At 37.3% G+C, this 18823-nt stretch overlaps 1 protein-coding gene across 5 annotated transcripts in view; it reads right to left on the bottom strand.

Annotated features, from left to right (window-relative positions):
• Positions 1-18823, bottom strand: part of LOC106668900 (ankyrin repeat and sterile alpha motif domain-containing protein 1B-like) — a 136159-nt gene that overhangs the window by 11771 nt on the left and 105565 nt on the right. For all 5 annotated transcript variants that reach the window (XM_014398057.2, XM_024227242.1, XM_024227241.1 and 2 more), the window contains 2 exons: positions 10833-10963; positions 10336-10764 (listed from right to left, as the gene is read on the bottom strand). In XM_014398057.2, coding sequence (XP_014253543.1) covers positions 10336-10764; positions 10833-10963 — 560 coding nt within the window. The remainder of the gene's footprint in view (positions 1-10335; positions 10765-10832; positions 10964-18823) is intronic.

The following is an 18823-nucleotide window of genomic DNA, read 5'->3' as shown; positions in this document are numbered from 1 at the left end:
GTTAGACATTCCACTTTAAACAAAACCGCGGCCCGAGCGAATCCGGTAGTTCTTACGACAGAGGAGCCCCAATACTCTGGGAGAGAGTTGCCTTCTCTATCTAGGGAGCGCGGCGGGAGATCATGATCCCTTTCCGGGCGGCACACGGTCTGGTGTTTAATGCAGCCCCATCCACTCGAAATGGGCAAGCGGAGAGTGAGGCTCGTCTCGGTCTTCTGCACTAAAACGTGCGGCTGTAACCAAATCCAGTTGCGAGCGTCATCTCTATCTTGAGAATCAAAACGTCCGTTAGGGCCGAAAATGAAAGATCCTCATGTCCGAGTACAAACGGGAACCTAATGTCCGAAACAGTTAATACCAAAAAAGCATATCCCATATATGGTGTTGCCAATCTTGTTACCATCAGGGTAAATCTTGATGTCGGTATTGATTTCCTTGGTGTTTTTGCGGATCATTCAATTTTCCGCTTGGTGTGACCAATTTCGTACTTTAAGTGGACTCTCTATTATATGGTTATCTTAGGTTATATTTTAGTTTAAAGTAAATAATACCAATACTGATGCCTGATACAAGTAGAAAAACTTAAAAAATTTATTAACTCCGTAAAGTGGCAACATTGAAAGATCTCCTGATTGTCCTTCAGTACCAAAGTGGATATTAAGCAGCGTAATTATCATGGAAACTTTCATTTTTGTGCCTTGTACATACGAACGTAAATTCCCGTATGTTATTATAAATATTTTAAAAAGCTTTCATTCACAATTTGAAGAATTCACGCTTTGTGACGAATGACGCCAGCCGATTAATATCTTTGTGTAATATCAATGAGGATATATAATCAAAATAATATTTAAAAACGCCGAAGTAAAGTCATACGGAAGAAACTAGTAAATATTGTGTTTGGGCCCGACGTGGGATCACAATCCATGTCCAAATTTTTTTTCCAATTGGCCAATTAAAAAAAAGTAATATAAAAACAGTTTTTTACTTTGTGGTTTACTGTGCAATCTCCATTATATAGACTAGCTTCGTTAAGTTAGAGGATTTTTATTAGAGCTCAAAGGACGTTTTTACCCTCGAGACTTCCCAGGAGAAGGAATTTCATACGAATTGGCTTTCGCCCCAAAAAAACTGTTTCCTCTTTCTGGCAATATCTGCACAGGCTTGCTTCTATTGCTCCGAGTCTATATATGTGCCTCCAGTATCGGCAGTCGTAACCCGTCCTAAGTCTCTGACTCTCTTGGCCAATATACATCCACCATTTAGGCCTTCACGCCGACCGAGGACATTTTGCTGTTAATTCTTCCTGTCAATATCTGAACAAGTTTGTTTCTGCTGCTCCAACTATATATGCCATGAATTCTGCAGTTCTACTATCGTTCTAGTCCTAACACGTCCACGGTTTAATAGTACTGCCGTTGTTTCTGCGATGGTCTTTGGTGGACTTTTTCGCCTCTGTACTAAAATACAAACCCAATAAACCGAGAACTTATTATTAAACATCTGATTTTTCTACGTGTTTGGCAATTTGGTATGCCGCAAAAAGCTTCAGGGCTAATAGGTGTCATGATCGAACTTTCATTAGCCAATTTATCAGCCACCTCGTTGCTTTAGTACCCACACAAGGTTTGTTTTGTTGCTTTCCTTAATATCTGACATGGTCTTGTTGCAATCTCAAACAGCTCTGCACTTTACTACCTATGAGGTGCCTTTTGCCTCCTGTCCGACTAGACAAATTTAGGCTATTTTGTGTAATGCCCAGCCTTCTGATCTCCCTGGCTAGATAATGATATATTGCCCAAGGCTTATATGAATTCTAGTTCATGGTGTATCTCAAAAGATACCAGCTTCTGACCCTAACTCGGTGTTAGCTTGCTAGGCTTATATCTAGTCATAAATAGTCGGCACTGGGATGCCTTTTCTTCCTGTGTGCTCTATCGGGGATTGTAATTTTAAATTTATTATCCAATCTAAATTTTGGGATCATATCGACATGCATCCCGTGGAACCTTATCCACCTGAAGTTCTTCTCGTTAGGCTATTGGAATCTGTTTCTGGATTATCCTATGAATTATGGGTTTAGCCTTTCGCTGGGTGTTAGGCAAAGGAGGACCGGGCAATGGCCGTCGTTCTCATTACCCCAGTAATTCCAGGCATGCTTATCTCTCTGCACTACTGAGGATCCTTACCACGCTTAGGAAAGGTATTATTAGCTGCAATACCTTCGTCCACCAAATCACCAATCCGTAGTATTCAAATAACCGCTGTGTATAGCTATAGGGACATCTTTGGACTGTTATTTCATTTAGATCCTAATTCCACGACGTCCATCTTTTCATGGTAAAGTGAACCACTATGGTTTTATTCGGGTTTATTGACATCCCTCCGTTTTGTGACATTGAGTGCGTATCGTAATGACCTCTATAAAGTGTCTGTTTACGACCAGCGACAGGTCATCTTCATCTCAAAGTACGTCAACTAACACTAACCACTATGCGGTGACTAAACTCGACTAAACGAATTTTATACGTATGCCCTGGAAGTCTGCAGTGTCCAGTCAGCAGTCCTACTAACGTTCTGTTGAAATGTCAGCTTGCATAGAGAACCAACAGAGGACATGTTTCGCTGTTTCTTCATCATTTTTGGTTTTTAACTAAAACTTTGTTTCATGAAGTCCCTTCCATTTCTTAACTCCTCAAGAATTAGCTAGGATGGAAGTTTGGTCAGAAACCAAAAATTATGCCATCTTGAAAAATGTTTACCTACTGGAGCCCTATGTTTTTCCTTTCAATACTCTCATACCTAATCATATTTTAATATAGGATAATTATGAAAGATAATATCGTGCCTCATGTAGATGAGTTGGTATTCAATATAGAACTTTCTTTGTGCGGAATTTGTTCGTTTTGAACTCTATCACCCTGTGTTTTGAACTGACTTGTTTTATTATTATAAAAATCAAGAACCTGGGGGGATTTTTCAAGCCTTGTTTCCACAAAACATTGTTCTTCTTCCAGGTATGAAAACAATTAACAATTAAGCCAGGAAAAGGATAAGCCTTAACAGCACATGAAATCTTCCGAGGGGCCATACAGTTTAATTGAAAACGCTAATTGTTATGCGTAGGCCGTGTCTATAGGTGAACGACCGACGCCGAAGACACCGCCGATTGTTTTAAAACCGTTGAGAAAGAGTTTGGCAACTAGGTTTTCTCTTTGTCATGCCCTAGTTTAGCTAATGAGACCCCTGAGGATGGCTTATTTATTTATTCGACGCCAGGCTTGAGTTATCGCCTGTCTGACATGTGTTTGCTCTTTTTGCCGAAGTTATCGATTAAATATCCGATGTTCATTCTAACAATCTCTCCCGCCCCTAAATAATATCTTCTTTTTTGTAATCATCCGTCGAAGCGGTTAACAATTAGTAAATATGTTAGAAAACGATTTTGGCATTTCACAGTATAGTTTTAATAAATGGTTTTGACTAGGATTTCACAATACTGCAGAAAAACAAATAACAACATAGAAACAAAATTGATTTTCAGTTATTTTCACCTATACAACCCCTGAATACAAATTTTTGGGAAAATGAAAAAAAAAATAGTTGAGTTTCTCTCGAATTCCAGCTGCCTTCAATATTTTCCGAATCAGGAAAATATAACTAAACAAAATAGCACAATTTCGACCTCTGTAAATAAATTATAATTGAAGATTTGTTTAGAAATCGTGAGATGCTCTCTGGTGTGATATAGGTTTCAGAAAAACATTTTCTTTATCGTGCCAACGTTTCGATCGTTATTGAGATCATCTTCAGGGCTCAAAGTGTTTGTCTTATGTGTAATTGTGCCAATCTTGCGTGTCGTGTCGAGAGTGCCCCTGAACGTGAAAAAAACCGTGAAAACGACTGTAATAACATCGAATTTGGATTAAATGTAGAGTAGTTAGGAATTTGAAAGTGAAACCCAAACATGGGAGAAAGAAAAATTGCCCCCACTCCAATCCAAAAATGTCTATTTCTTATTGCAATGACAATTTGTATGTAGGGGTTTTAAAGGGTGTTTAAAAAAGTCCAAATTGTTTAAAAAAAATATTGTAATCGAAGCCACACCTTAAAAACCAATTTAGGATCTCATAACCTTCTTGAGATAGATATTCTACACAGATACCATATTTTGCAGAATTATTCTTACTTCTCTCATTGTTAAAGCAGGCTGAAATAGTAACATTTACCTTTCCAACGGTTGTAATGACATTGAATTTAGATAAAATCAAGAGGAAATACGAATTTTTAAGTGGAACACCAGACATCGAAGAGAAAAATTGCTCCCGGTCCACCGCAAAAATCTATATTTTTTATTGCAATGAAAATTTGTATTTAAAGGCTTTAAAAAATGCTTTAAAACGAGTCTGAAACGTTTAAAAAAGGTGGTAATCGAAGTCGTACCATAGAAATACTTTGAGGATTTCATAAGCTTCTTATCGTAAGATCGTGTTCATAGTCCATTGGTGATGTCCTTCTTTAGGAGGTCTACTTGGTTACTGATTTGGAGGAGGTCTTTAATTAGAAGTGTACCTTGTTCATCATTAGTAATACATGATCAATAGGGCATACAGAAACTTGGGTTTCATTTTTTTTTGTATTACGTCTGACTTACAGGTGCAATAAAAATATTGTATCAGTTTTTGGTTAGGAGTGCTATTGAATACTATTTAGTGATGATTCAATATGATTTAGTTTGGTTTCCTTATTACGAAATCCATTCAAATGAATTAGAAATGATTCAGAGAAAAGCTACCAAATAGCTGGTTAAATCTGGTCTTTACTTCACTATGTATTCCGCGTCCCAAGACGCATTGGATATGGACTCCTTGTTCACCCGTCGTCGTGCTGCTTTTTCGCTATTCGGATGGAAGTTTTGAAAAGTTTCATTGTTACTCCAGATGTTTAAGGGTGCCTAGCTGGAGTTTACGAGTGACTGAACTATTATATATTTTCTCTTGCCGAACCAATCTCTCATCCATGAAATCTGTCTGTAGACCTGCCCGTTCTTTGAACGTGTCATGCTTTGATCCTTTTGCAACAGTCAAATGGCCTTTAAAATAATTTGTTTTTAAATTTTTAATGAGTAATATGGATGTTACTCTTGAACTGCAAAGAATTTTGATCTTTGATTAATGACCTTAAATTCCCTCTTTCTATTTACATGTGCATTTTCCAATGTTGTCAGGTTTACTTACACTCTTTATAAAATGTTTTTACCTAATGTTATTATATTGTGCATTCTGTTTTGGGGCAGGTTAAACTATGTAATTAATGAATAAATAATATCCAGATGAGTTATGAATTATTAAGTAAAATATTAAAGAACATAAGTAAAAAAAAGTACCCCTGGCCCATCCAGCCAAAAAATGTCTATTTTTTATAGCTATGAAAATTGTATTTATAGGTTTTAAAACGAATTCGAATTGCATGTTTTTTTGAGTAAAAATGTTTGTTGGCTTACTTTACTGAAGTTCTTGAAACGTCTTTCGGTTTTGGCAACTTTTTATGTGACTAACCTCATTTAATACGATCCTACAACTTACTAATATAACTTTCAAGTAGATTCACTTAGCGCCACAGGAACCTTTACAAGGTTTACAACCCTATAAGCCACATATAATGTCATAAATGTTCTTCGATAATAAATTAAAACCGGATATATAAAATAAATCTTCTAAGAAGTGTTTTTATTTCTAGTTTATTTGTCTCACTTATAGCAATGTACATGTATAAATTCATAGCACATACTGGAGGGGGAACTGTTCTGCTTTATGATGGTTGTAATAAAATTAAATTTTGATAACACCCAGAGAAGTTATGAATTTTTAAGTGAAACACTGCAGGAAATTATAGAAAAAAATTGTCCCACGGCCAATCCAGTCAAAATATTTAGATCTTAATTATCATTTTATCGCTAAATTGGATTACAAATTTAGACGCTAAAGTATTCTTAAGAAAAAAATAGGCCGAATTAACAATGCTATAATTTGAATGCCTGTGAGGACCTAATGAATGTGAAATCATTGATAGCTTGGCAAGATTAAGTGAGTTAATTTCATCTACTGACCTTTTTCAAATCCAGCCAAAAATTAAATTTAAATTTTATTGCTATGAAAATTCCTACTTAACACCTTTAAAGACTGTTTAAAATGAAACCTAATTTTTTCAACTACTTTAGTAGGAACGCCTTTTGATTTTTGTACTTCTTTTTTTAAAAATGTATTTTAAAAAACTCATTCAAATTACTTCTAAAATAATCTCGTCGCCTAGGGTTTATTGACAAGAGAGCTTGGACTCGTTTATAATATTTTTCGACCTTGAGTCACCCTATGATCCGTCGATACCCTTAGTCGTACTTATTTCATGATATGCAATTAAAATTAAATTATTATAAAATGTTAAAATCAGTGCATTGTCTCGCATGGTTTATTATTGGTTTCATGTGGATTGTTAAGGATATGAAAGAATTTAACGAAGTTAAAGAATGAATATAAATATATCAAAGAATGTATGTTTTGAAGTCAATAAGACTGTAATATTATTCGTATAAATAGCCAATTTAAAAGGTTCTAGGCTGTATGGAATTAATGTGGAAAATTACCAGAATATTAAGCGGAAATCATCGCTTTCTATCGAACCTTTTTAATTTCCTTTCAAGCAAGGTGTTTCAGACCGCAAAGCCCCCCATCTACTTTAGAATAGCAGAAGAATATGTTCGGACGACCTTTAAATGTCTCGCCGAAAATTCTTTATGGGGTTAGTCAGTCATAATAAGGTTCTTCTAGAACGGAACTTTTCTAGTTATTGCATGTTTTAATAAGTATTTGTTGCTGGAAGTGGATTTATTATTAATTTTTCAGGTTTCGAACGTTTTGGACTTACAATCGTGAGGCCTTGCTTCCTGAATCCAGTAAGGAGACAAACGGCGTTCAAGCACGCATGCATTTTCAGGTTGCAGAAACGTGGCACCACTAACTAGGAAAGAGTCACCAAACCATCGCGCGGTGAAGAAGCCGTTGGCCCTCGCCGTCCGAACAACGGCTCGCTACTGAACGGGCGGGAAAGCGGAGCTTTCATATTTTCACCTTCATGCATATTAACGCGGGCGGCAATTAAAGTTGAGACGAGCCGTTCGTCCCGGTGGAGGGATATTCGCGGATACACCTGGAAGTCCTGGAAGGGGCCGAAACACCCCACCTCAAAAACGTTTGAGATACAGTTTCAATACAAATAGGATATAAGAGAGGAAAACCTTTCTTGTGCGAACACGAAACACGTATGTCGCAGAGCACAATAACCTAGTCATAGTTTGTTTTCTTCCGCCTAATTGCGCAATTCCCGGATTTAATTAAAATTTTCCTTCGAGTAAATAAGACTCAGAATTGATCTTGATCTCTTTGTTTGACAATAGTTCACATAATAGTATTAAACCAACAATAATTGTAGTAGGTTAAGTTTTTATTGACTCAATTATGTACAGATAAAATTGAACAAGTATGAGTACTAGAAGTCGAGGACAGTGTCAATCAGATTCAAAACTCCTACTTACTGTAGGAAGATGGTGTGGGACAATTTAAAAAAAGTGTTTAAACACAAAGCTAAGAAAAAATATTTCATACCTTTTACAAGAAGAAGGAATCACAATTTAAAAGCTCCCACTATAAAAGAGGAAACCTTAACTTTTTCCAAAGAAACAAAGTATCATCGTATAACCCTTGACCAAAGGCTCAATTGGAGAAAACACATTGGCAACATTCTGCATAAATTCAACCATAAAGATTAAATGCGTACGCTTTCAACTTCAAACTTGTCTGCGAGTGCCTAAACTGCCTCCTGACTCTGGGAAAAAAACAGAACAAGATAACTTTAAGGTGGGTTTCCGCACTTGAAGGCATAGAGGGAAATGAACAAGAAGACCAACAGGCCAAAAAAAAGGTCAGCCATCTCACCCATGTGATCTGAACCAATACTGGGCGCACCGGAATGCGTCCTTAAACTTGGAATTGGAAAAATGGCTTGAGAATAAAAAACTCCAAACACAGGACAAACGCACCAGGTATAACGCGATAAGAAATTTATAAATGTCTCAAAAAGAAAAACGAAGGAATTCCTGTCTTTCAGTAGGCAGGATTTGAAAAAAGGTATAGGTTGGCCACTGCCCTTAACTATCAACTTCCCAATTTCTATCATCCCATCAGTTTACTGCTAATTCTTGGTAAGTTGAAAAACTCCATCATAAACAAATACACCTCATCCTCGAACCATCCCCATCAATCATAATAATCCCTAACAATCAGTTTGGATGTAGGCGTCCCCATTCCACTGTTCAACAATGCCATTGCGTTGTGGGCATCATCGCATCCTCCCTTGAGAAGAAAGAATACTGCTCGGGAGTCTTTCTCGATGTCGAACAGGCTTTCTGGGGGCTTTGCTGATCTTCAAACTCATCAGCATCCTACTTTCTACACAATTTCATCCTTTAATACTCTGCCAGGTGACGGGTACTTTCGAGTATGGGTAGGATCCTTACACTCTCCTTTGTACATAGTGGACGCGGGTGTCCCTCAGGGTAGCGCCCTCGGTCCGCTACTGTACTCAGTATATACTGCTGCTATAATTTCCCATCCTGACGCCTCTATCCTAACTTTGATGACAATAGTATTCTGCCCCTACTCCGACCCCGCTAGAGCACACCAAACCCTCCAGACACACCTATATTTCATTGAACAGTGGATCAAAAAATGGCGATTCAAACTAAACACCACAAAGTGCCAAAATATATATCCCCATCGCATCACTCTACCCCCAAGCTATCATAATTTTACCCACTTCCCGCCGAAAACGTTATCCGCTGCCTATGGCTTTATTAAGACAAACGACTCACCTGTAATCCCCATAGAAGATTCAAAATGATAGAACTGAACCGAGATACCGACTACTTAAAATACTGATTAGATAACAGATCTAAAATCTCGCTTGACAAGTAGACACTCTTATACTACTCAACACTGAAACAAATATGAAATATGGACGTAGAATCGAGACCCTACAATCACGAATCCATAGATCCATCCTTCACGCCATTTCAATGTTTCTAACCTTAATATCCATGACCTAAATCTTCCCTTTTTAAATAAAAAAATTAAGCTACAAAAAATTATACACTACCCTCCAATCTCACTCTAATCCTCATGTACGACCACTTTCTTCACGATCCCTTCCTAACTCCTCGACGAAAGACAGTGTACCCTTGACCTGCTTTCAGACCGTGCAAGTGATTAAGTGATGATTTCTTAATTTAGGAGTGCTACCAGTGAATAGCTTCTCCACTCGATGTCTTTTATTTTTTGTTTTTATTTGAATTTTAAAAAGTCAGAAACTGTTAATATTCAATACAAACGTTTTATGGGTGGCTAAGTGACTAGGGCGTCCGACTCTTATTTGCCACCCTTGCCGTTTTGGGTTTGAATCTTGACAAAACCCCTAGAATTTTATTTGATAATAATCTGGAAAAAATATTGTGATTTTGACCAATTTTACCAATTATCATTCGACGGAATTGCTTATTATGCTCTCCTGGATGTCAGACTCTTAAAATATAAACCGATACAACTAGAATGCAAGGTAGATAACAGCAGTGCGTTTAAGAACAGACGAACACGCCTTAAATAATATATAAAGGATCTTTAGATGGCGTCCTAGGATATTTCAAATATGCAATAGTTAGGAATTCAACGTTTAGCTAGCTGAGGGGTTGTTTTAAACACGAACTTCTTATATCAGTTTACTGTGTTTTTGCTTAAAGAACGTCAGATGAAACCGAAAGGGAAAAAATTGTCAGGAGTCTTTATTAAAACCTTGCGCAACCGACATTTTCCGTTGATCAAGCAGATTCGCGTGAGCATGCAACAAGCAGAAAGTCAATAATTTATAGTTTTAGTTATAATATTTTCCCCTAGCCTGTGCTTCTGAAATTATATCGAAGAAAAAAATGTTTCAAGACGAGAGAAAACGCAATAACAATAGTGGGTTTATATGAGGATAGGTTTTCCAATCTGAGGTACAGACTGGAACTTATTCGACTCAACGGCAAGATAGGCAAGATAGCTTGCTTGATAAATTCCAAAAGGGATGTTTCAACGTCTTGGCAATGAAACTAAACATAAGAGGCCGACTCCTTTTAACGTGCACCCTAGAATCAACAGTAACACAAAAATTGAACAATGATGAATTGTGATGTTCAGAATGCATTTAGCATTATATTTTCGCGAATTGATAAAAATGCCGACTTACCAGCTGAGCAAGTTCCTCGTTGATGTCTTGTATGCTGGGCTGGTTGCACGATCTAGGGAGAGAGGCCAGGATCCTGTGTCGGTGGCCTGGTTTGCTGATTTCCAGGACAGCTGTCAGTTCCACCTCCCAGACACTTTTCACTCTGTCCATTTCGGTGTATAGGTGTTTTCTGAACGTGTCCCAGTAGCATGCGAGGTCGAGCTTCTCCAACCAGTCGTCCACACTTAGACTCTCCTCGCCATCTGCGTTCTCGTCATCCTTCGTGTCATGGTTGTTGTTGTTATTAGTATTGTTGTTGTTGTTATTAACTTGTAGAGGGTAAGCTTCAACTACTTTGTTCTGAAGCTGCTTGGCCGCCTCCAAAAGCGTCTTCCTGTCGACTTCAGTCACTCCCATGTCCTTTAGATCTGTTTCGTCAAGAACGCCATTCTGAAAAAAGACAATTATTTATTTGGTGTTATTTTCAATTACCTTTCACGTTAGAACGTGATGCTTACGATGAAATCCAAATTGTCGTAGCCGTAGTTAATGAACGTCGTCTCGTACTGTGGCAAATTTATGGAGGCCAACCATTTTCCGATCGTAGTCGCTAGAGGATCCACGTTTGACGATTCGCTTAAATTAAGGCCTAGAAAGAAACGACGAATCAACACATAAGAAAAAATAATGGGGATGAAGGTGCCCGAACGGTTAAAGCGTTGACACGATTCATCAGTGTAAGACTCCCGGGTTCTTAATTTTTTTATACTAATCAGTAAATAATTTATTTACGTTATGATGGATCTTTACAATATTTTCAAGGGGTATAGATCATATTTCCTGAGGGTAGATAACAACCCTTGTTTTGCCTACACATTTCAAGGACTAATCCTCCATTAGGAGGTCGCGACGACATACTGCTTCTGTAGCATGAAGGGGTTATAAGGGTGGTTTTTATTGGACAAGGACTGGAGGTAGTCATTTGGGTGCGAGGAGATATTATAGTTGAATGTCAACTTTTTGTTGGAAAGATATTCTGAGGTCATTGTGAAGTTTAATGTTACAGAGCATCGGCTATGGCTTATTTTTTTGTTTTGTAGATTGTAAGTTTGTTTTTCATCGACATGTTACATTTGTATGCCAATAGATTGTAGACTAGTCCGAATGTTACTGCTACGGACTCTCGTGACCGTGTTCTCATCTAACTTTCCTTGGCCAATTAATCGGCCGCTTTGTTGTCCCTCTGTCTTGTGTGCTCTGGTACCGAGCCAAAGTTCCAACTTCTAGTTATTCAGATATCGTGAGATGCGGTCGGGTGTCTCACGATATCTGAATAACTATCGATTAACGATCACTAATCTCTACACACACGTTCCCACTTCTATTTATATAGTTTTTTCGATAAACCAATGGCCTGAATTATATACTGAGGTATATAAAGAAAAGAACGAATTCCGTGGCACGCCTATTTCCTAAATAGGTTTTGAGAGGAAGTCGTATAAAACTAGATTAAAACCTGCATATATCAACGAATCAAATGTGCGGCAGGTGTGGACCTTCTGTCACCATTGTCATCGTAATCGTTCATATCCTGGGTATCAGATAGTTACAAAGCCTCTTGTTCTTCCGCGAAAATTTCAACCAATTTCAAGAGAATGACTTTGGTAAAGCTAAAATTACATCCGTGATATTACAAACATCAACCGTACAGTTGCTTATTTTTCAAATAATACTGCATTGTACGAAACATTTGTTTGATGTTAATGCATTTCAGCACCAACTTTGTGGAATTCTATAATAGGTGTGGTACGATTTTTTTTTAATCAATCGATTTTATCTATGGAACTTATAATTGGACAATTAGAGTCTCCAGAAAGTCTTCCAGAACCAGAGTCCCTAGTGAGTTAATTGTGAACCGCCTCTGGTTGGAAGGTTCTCCACTTTTGTTAAACCCTCACTTTCCCGCAAATTACCGGTCTCTTTTGAGCCTCTCTCGATTGACGAACTCGAAGAACTGAAACCCACGTGCCTAGTTCTGTCCTCAATAAAAAATAATAATAATAGATGAATTTCAAATATTTCAATAAGTTTTCCCAATTATCCAAACTTCAAAAAAAAACCATTCAGTGCCATTTTAACCCTCCTGCTGCCCCTCATTTCGGCGGTCTCTGGGAAGCCGTGGTCAAGTCCACCAAAAGGCTTTTATATCGTCTTGTTGGGAATAAGCACAGACTTTCGAGGAGTACAGTACTCTGTTTGCTAGAAGAGTGCTAGTTGGAGATGATCCAGACTATCTGAGTTCCTCCCATTTTTTGCTCACTACAACTCCCCTCTCGGCTCTAGAGCGGCATATGACTGACGAATTTCGACCTATTTCCCGATGGCATCATTTAATGCAACTTCTCCAAGCGTTTTGGCACCGCTGGTCCAACGAATATTTGAACACGTTGATTCAGAGGAAAAAGTGGCAACTATAAGTTGGTGATGTAGTTTTCTTGAGTGGAGTAGAGACGTCCCCACTATCATGGCCCATCGGTCGTGTTCAGGAGGTTCACGCTGGCGCTGTAAAAATCGTTGTACATAGCTGTATTATAGTTTTGGAAAGGTCCTTTTCATTTTCTGTTTGGTTTTTTGATGTTGAGGTTTCTCTTTTTTTCTCTCTTCGCAGTTCGCGTTTTCATTCCTCTCTTATTTCATCAGACATCGATTTTTTTTTAATTTTGTGAAAATTAAGTGGGCGGAATGTTGGCGCCAGCCATATTATATTAAATATACTTTGTTTTGGATTAGTGCAATCCCTAATCCTACTCCCACGTTCCTTACAAGCCCAGTCCTGTTCTCTTCCTACTGAAATCATCGGATATTCTGCGGCGAAGCCAGTGGAATCGGGCCCGAGCTCCCTACGTTTCTTACAGCCGTCATCTGAAGGAAGGTGGTAAGTCCCTTATGAATCTCTCCCGTCATTTATTTTAATGTAGAATTTTCTTAAATTTATTTTATTAACGTTTCATTAATTTTTTAAATTAATATTTTTTTTCTTTCCACGGCATTGGCCGTAACAATAATAAATAAATCGTTTTTAAAAAACTTTTTAAAAAAAGATTTATTTATTCTGTATTATTAAAGTTTACAATTAACTTGACATAAAAATGAATAATGTCACGAGCCCAATGATTAGGATTGGGTATCTCGGATAAACAATAAGAGGGAGAGAGAACTGGACCTCGGAACTCAGGTGTGCGAGAGATCCCGAGGAATAAGGATTCACAGGATTGAGTACCTTTGATTTATAATATATGTTTCATTTTATTTGCTTTGGTGGAGTTGAAAATTAGTTTAATTTGATTTCGTTAATTAGGACGAGGTCGTGATTAAGATGCGGTTCATGAGACAGTCAAGAAATTTTCAGATGTATATTGTTATTATATATCCGATTGTAGTAGGATCATGTCCGTCAGGCTGTGGCCGCGCATACCTATAGAATATGATCAGGTTTTATATTTCATTTAATTTACGGCCATTATGATAAACACTTTTTCTACGAAAAAATCAACTTTGTTATCATTTAAAAAAATTAAACTACAATTATTTTTGAATATTTTGGTACAGATTTCCGATGCCTGAAAATAGGCAAAATAAAGGGAGGCGGGAGGGAGAAAGAAAGAGAGAGAGAGAGAGAGAGAGNGTGAGAGAGTGACAGAGTGACAGAGTGACAGAGTGACAATGATTACCAGCTATCAGTTATCAGCTTCAACAAATAGATTCATAAGCTCATTAATGTTAATTTATTGGTTTTGTGAATAGTATCCTAATCTGAATTTTCATATTTCTGAAAACCTCTATGCACTCGTGTTTAATACCGCTATTTATACCAAATTGCTAGTAATTGTGACTTGACGTTTTTAAAAGGAAGGAGAGCGTATGTGTGATTTCTAAATTGAAGTGTTTTGTTCTTTTCAAAATTATTAGTCCTTCAGCTGTTTCCAGACGGGAAAAAAGAGTAATGACACAGCGCAACCTGCTGAATCACAAACACACATTTTTGAGGAATATGGGATCTCACTACGCCCCTTGAATACCAAATAGGTCGATGCTGCATAGTAATATCTAATCCTAGTTAACAACCGTAAGAGGCAGTTGAAAATATGAGAAAATTGTGGGACTGTGGAGCGTTGAGCAAGTTATATCAATAGATTTCCACTAACGGCTCATGAGATCATTATTGCTTTTGAACGATAAATTAGACTTCTCAACAAAATTGTTTGCTATTTACATTGTGTGTAAGAAATTTATGACTGGAGGCAGATTGACTGTTTTGTAATTAGTATTTGACGATTGTTAGAAAACTAAATTATACATTTGCAAAATAATCGTTTTTTATGTAAGGAGAATAAGACAGTCTATCTATAAAAGCTGAGTAATATGAGCGAAAGTATGTGTAGCGATCCGTGCATCCAGAACAAACAGGATTAACGCTGACTCTTGATTAGGAAAATGTTAGTTTTATGTCAACTCGTAGAACAAGTGGAATATTTTGTAGAATACTGTGAGAGAATCAATTTTTATTTTAATTGCAATTTATTTTCACATGTTCTTCTTAGAGCCCAACTATTTGTTGATGTTGTAAAGAAAGAGTTAATTTATAATCAACAATTATATATTAAAAACAGTTAATTTGAAATTAAAAATTGAAATTAAAAGGTGTTAATTTGGAGGTAGGGAGATAGGGATAAAAGAGGCGGCAACAAGGCCTACAGCCCATCGACCTGAATAGATCTATTGTGCTTCCCTGCTATTTATAACTCACTGGCCCGCTTCAGGTTTTTAATCAGCCTCCATACCTTTGCCGGCGGCTCTTTGTAGGCTGTGGCTTGTGGTTTTTCTTGCCATAGTTGCAAGAACCTGCACTTTCATAGAATGAACATAGAACACATATAATGTGTTCTGCGGTCTCCTCCTCTTCCTGGCAGTATCTTCACAGTATTTCTTCTGTCTGTACTCCTATCCAGTGCATGTGGCTTCTTGAGTGGCAGTAAGGAAAATGTGGGGTCACGGTGACAATGGGTGGTAAAGGGTGGCCAAGGTCACTTACCTTTCTCAACCCTGGTGCTACGGCACCTATATTTCCTTAAGATCTCTCCCAACCCTTGGATGCAAGGAGGGTTTCCAGGCGCAACATAACGGTGTAGCCTTGAGAGTGTGGCAACCTCTCTAAAGCACAGGCTGGATTCGTGTTTGCCTTCCGGTCTGCAGTGGACGGCGGGTGCTGGAGATCAGAGGCACACGTGGGTTAGAGTGGCAGATCGTGTCTTCATAGGGAGAGGGTGCAGGGGGGGACCTACGGGGAAGCAAAATATTCCAAGTCCATACCTGCTACTTGGGAATGGACTCGTAGTGGCTTGAGGTGAGACTCCAGGCGAGAACTTAGGGTGAACCTGTTACTCGGTGGTACCGTTATCGGTTTCCTTCAGAGGGCAGAATCCGGTAGTTCTTACGCTGGAGGAGCCCGATACTCTGGGAGGTAGAGATTATTATCCCTTTCCGGGCGGCACACGGTCTGATGCTTAATGCAGCCCCATCCACTCGGAATGGACAAGCGGAGAGTGAGGCTCGTCTCGGTTTTCTACACCAAAACTTGCGGCTGTAACACCCATCCAGTTGCGAGCGTCATCTCTATCTTGAGAATCAAAACGTCCGTTTGGGCCGAAAGGTTAGGTGCGGACGTTAAAGATCCTCATGTCCTTTTAAGGGCTATCGAGTATATATGGGCAAGAATACCCTGTTAGGAGTCCAACCAGAATCCTTGTTCGGTTGCGATTGCCTTCCAGTAATTCTTTTGTAAGTTTTGTGGATGGTCCTTCTATGAATCTCTTCGCGTGCCCCGTACCTCATGCCAATTTGGAGGTTAAAAAAAGGTTAATTTAAAAGTAAAAAGGGTTATTTTGATACGAAAAAGAAGATTTTCTGATAAAGCTTTTTTCCGTTAAAGTAACACCTTTTAGCACCAAATTAATTCTCTTTTCCTTCAATTAATCGTTTTTAATTCTAAATTAAAGGTTAATTTTAAATTAACCTTTTATAAGTTTAGGTTAACCAGTTTTAACTTCAAATCAACCTTTATTTATTTGAAATGTAAAATAATTGGGATATTTGAAAGGCTATATGAAAATTACTTACAATTAAAATTAAAAATCATATTTAATTATAACTAAATATAAAAATAAATTATGAAAAGTGAAATTCTTGTATATTTGAGATTTTTAAATATAAAATAATTGGGCTCTTAAATATTTTCATATAGAAATTAATTACAATTAAAATGAAAAATAATAAACAAGGGAGAGGGCGTTGGTGGCCGCAACGGTTTAGGCGTTGACACGGCGCTCATCACTGTAAGGTAAAGGTTGCGGGTACGAAACCAGCGACCCTGCATTCGAAACTTACAAATGGGCTTTTTTCAAAAACACCGGCACCCCGAGGGTTGATATAATCTCGAAACCTCGTTAAAAAAAATAAACAAGGGATTCTTTTTTGAATTGGAGAAGTGTAAAAAATTGTGGTTTTTAATAGCTCAATTATTTTATATATAGAAAAACTAATTAAAAGAAGAAGAATTTGTTTTTTATATTTGATTTTGTATCATTTCTTATGTTTGATTTAATTAATTTTTATATAGTGTAAGATCCTAATGATCAGAGCACTAACCAGCTGCTACAGATAAATTAGCGAAGGCAGCTGGAGTCATAAGTGCAATAACATAAGTCACTCGAAAATCTCACAACTGTTGAGTAAGGTTAACGGCCAATTATTAAGCGTTAGTGATAAAAAGATGAAAACCCCTTCGGGGAAAAGTACTTTCAGGTAGTCACCCCTTGTGACCATATTTATAGTGTAGATGATGACGATCGCAACATAGACCGCTACACAGATGTCGCACTTATCAAAGGTAGAGGGAGTGGTGCAGGAATACCATACCTACATACCTAAATTAGGAATCAGCATCTCCTCATCTCTTGGCAATAACACTTCCGTTTTTCAGGCGGAAATCTGGGCCATTAAGGTATGTTGTAGAATACTTACGGAAAATAATATTAAGGGAAAGGATATTAGAATTTTTTTGACAGTCAGGCTAGTCTTAGGTCATTACAAAAAGATTTGGCAATCTCAAGACTGGTGGAGGAAACCGTAGATCGTATCAATCGGATCTCTTCCAGGTTTGAGACAAGATAACCCGTATTTGGATACCAGCACATAAAGGACACTATGGTAATGATAAGGCGGATGGCCTGGCCAAAGAAGGTTCTAATACTTCTTTTGTAGGGTCACAACCGGTATTACCTCACTCTATGAACATAGCGAAAGAGAGTATTAATAACTGGGGCATGAAACAATTCCTTAGGGAGTAAAATTTATCCTCGGACACAGGAAATCGAAAGAGTTCGTTAAGGTGATCAAACCAGCAGAATCGAAACGGCTATTCTCTCTCTCAAGGAAGGGAATTAGGAGGCTGATAGGTATCCTGACGGGCCACTGCCCACTGAGAAGACACCTCTCCGTAATGGGTATTCTACCAGATCCCTTTCCGTTTCTGCAAAATAAAAGAAGAAACGGCAAGGCACTACCTCACAGAGTGTGATAGGTATGCTAGGTCCAGATTTGAAATCTTTGAAGGAGAGGACATCACCAAATCACTCCCCGAGATAAAATGGTCTAAAATCTTGGGGTTTGTGAACAAGTCCAAGAGCCGACCTGATTATTTTATATTAATTTTTTTCAATGCGAGAATTTTGTTTTACGTGCTTGTTTATGTTTTAAAGAATGGATTGATTTGATAGTAAAAAGCCGTACATTTAATATATTTGTAGAAGGGAGCACAGGTTCATTACGAATTCGCAAATTCGCCCTTTTCAACCCTTTCCCCTTCAAATTGACTATTTTTGTACCAAATTAACCCTTTTTTCCTTCAAAATAGTTTTAATTTTAAATTAATCTTTTGTAACTTCAAATTAATCCTTTTTTATTTTAAATTGACCCTTTCTAACTTTAAATTAACCGCTTTTAACATCAAACTCACCCTTTCTTTAAGACATTAAAAAAACTTAGAAGATGAAATATAAGCATTTAAAGTGAAATTCGTGTATATTTGAGTTTTATTTTTTAATATAAACATAATTGGGCTATTAAAAACCATATGAAAATTAATTACAAAATTAAAAACTTAGGAGATGATAGGAAATATAAGCATTTAAAGAGAAATTCGTGTATATTTGAGTTTTATTTTTTAATATAAACATAATTGGGCTATTAAAAACAATATGAAAATTAATTACAGTTAAAATGAAAAGTAATAAATAAAGGATTTTTTTTAATTTGAGAAATATATTAAATTGTGGTATATTATTTATTATTTTTTATTTTTAAAAATCTCAATTAAAAGAAGAATTATTTTTTGTTATATTTAATTTTATATAATTTTTTAAGTTTGATTGTAATTAATTTTCATAGGGTC

This window comes from Cimex lectularius, unplaced genomic scaffold (genome assembly GCF_000648675.2).
Source record: "Cimex lectularius strain Harlan isolate CLEC.00 unplaced genomic scaffold, Clec_2.1 scaffold224, whole genome shotgun sequence".
In the NCBI taxonomy this organism is placed as follows: Eukaryota; Metazoa; Arthropoda; class Insecta; order Hemiptera; family Cimicidae; genus Cimex; species Cimex lectularius.
This window is presented reverse-complemented; position numbering and strand designations above follow the sequence as displayed.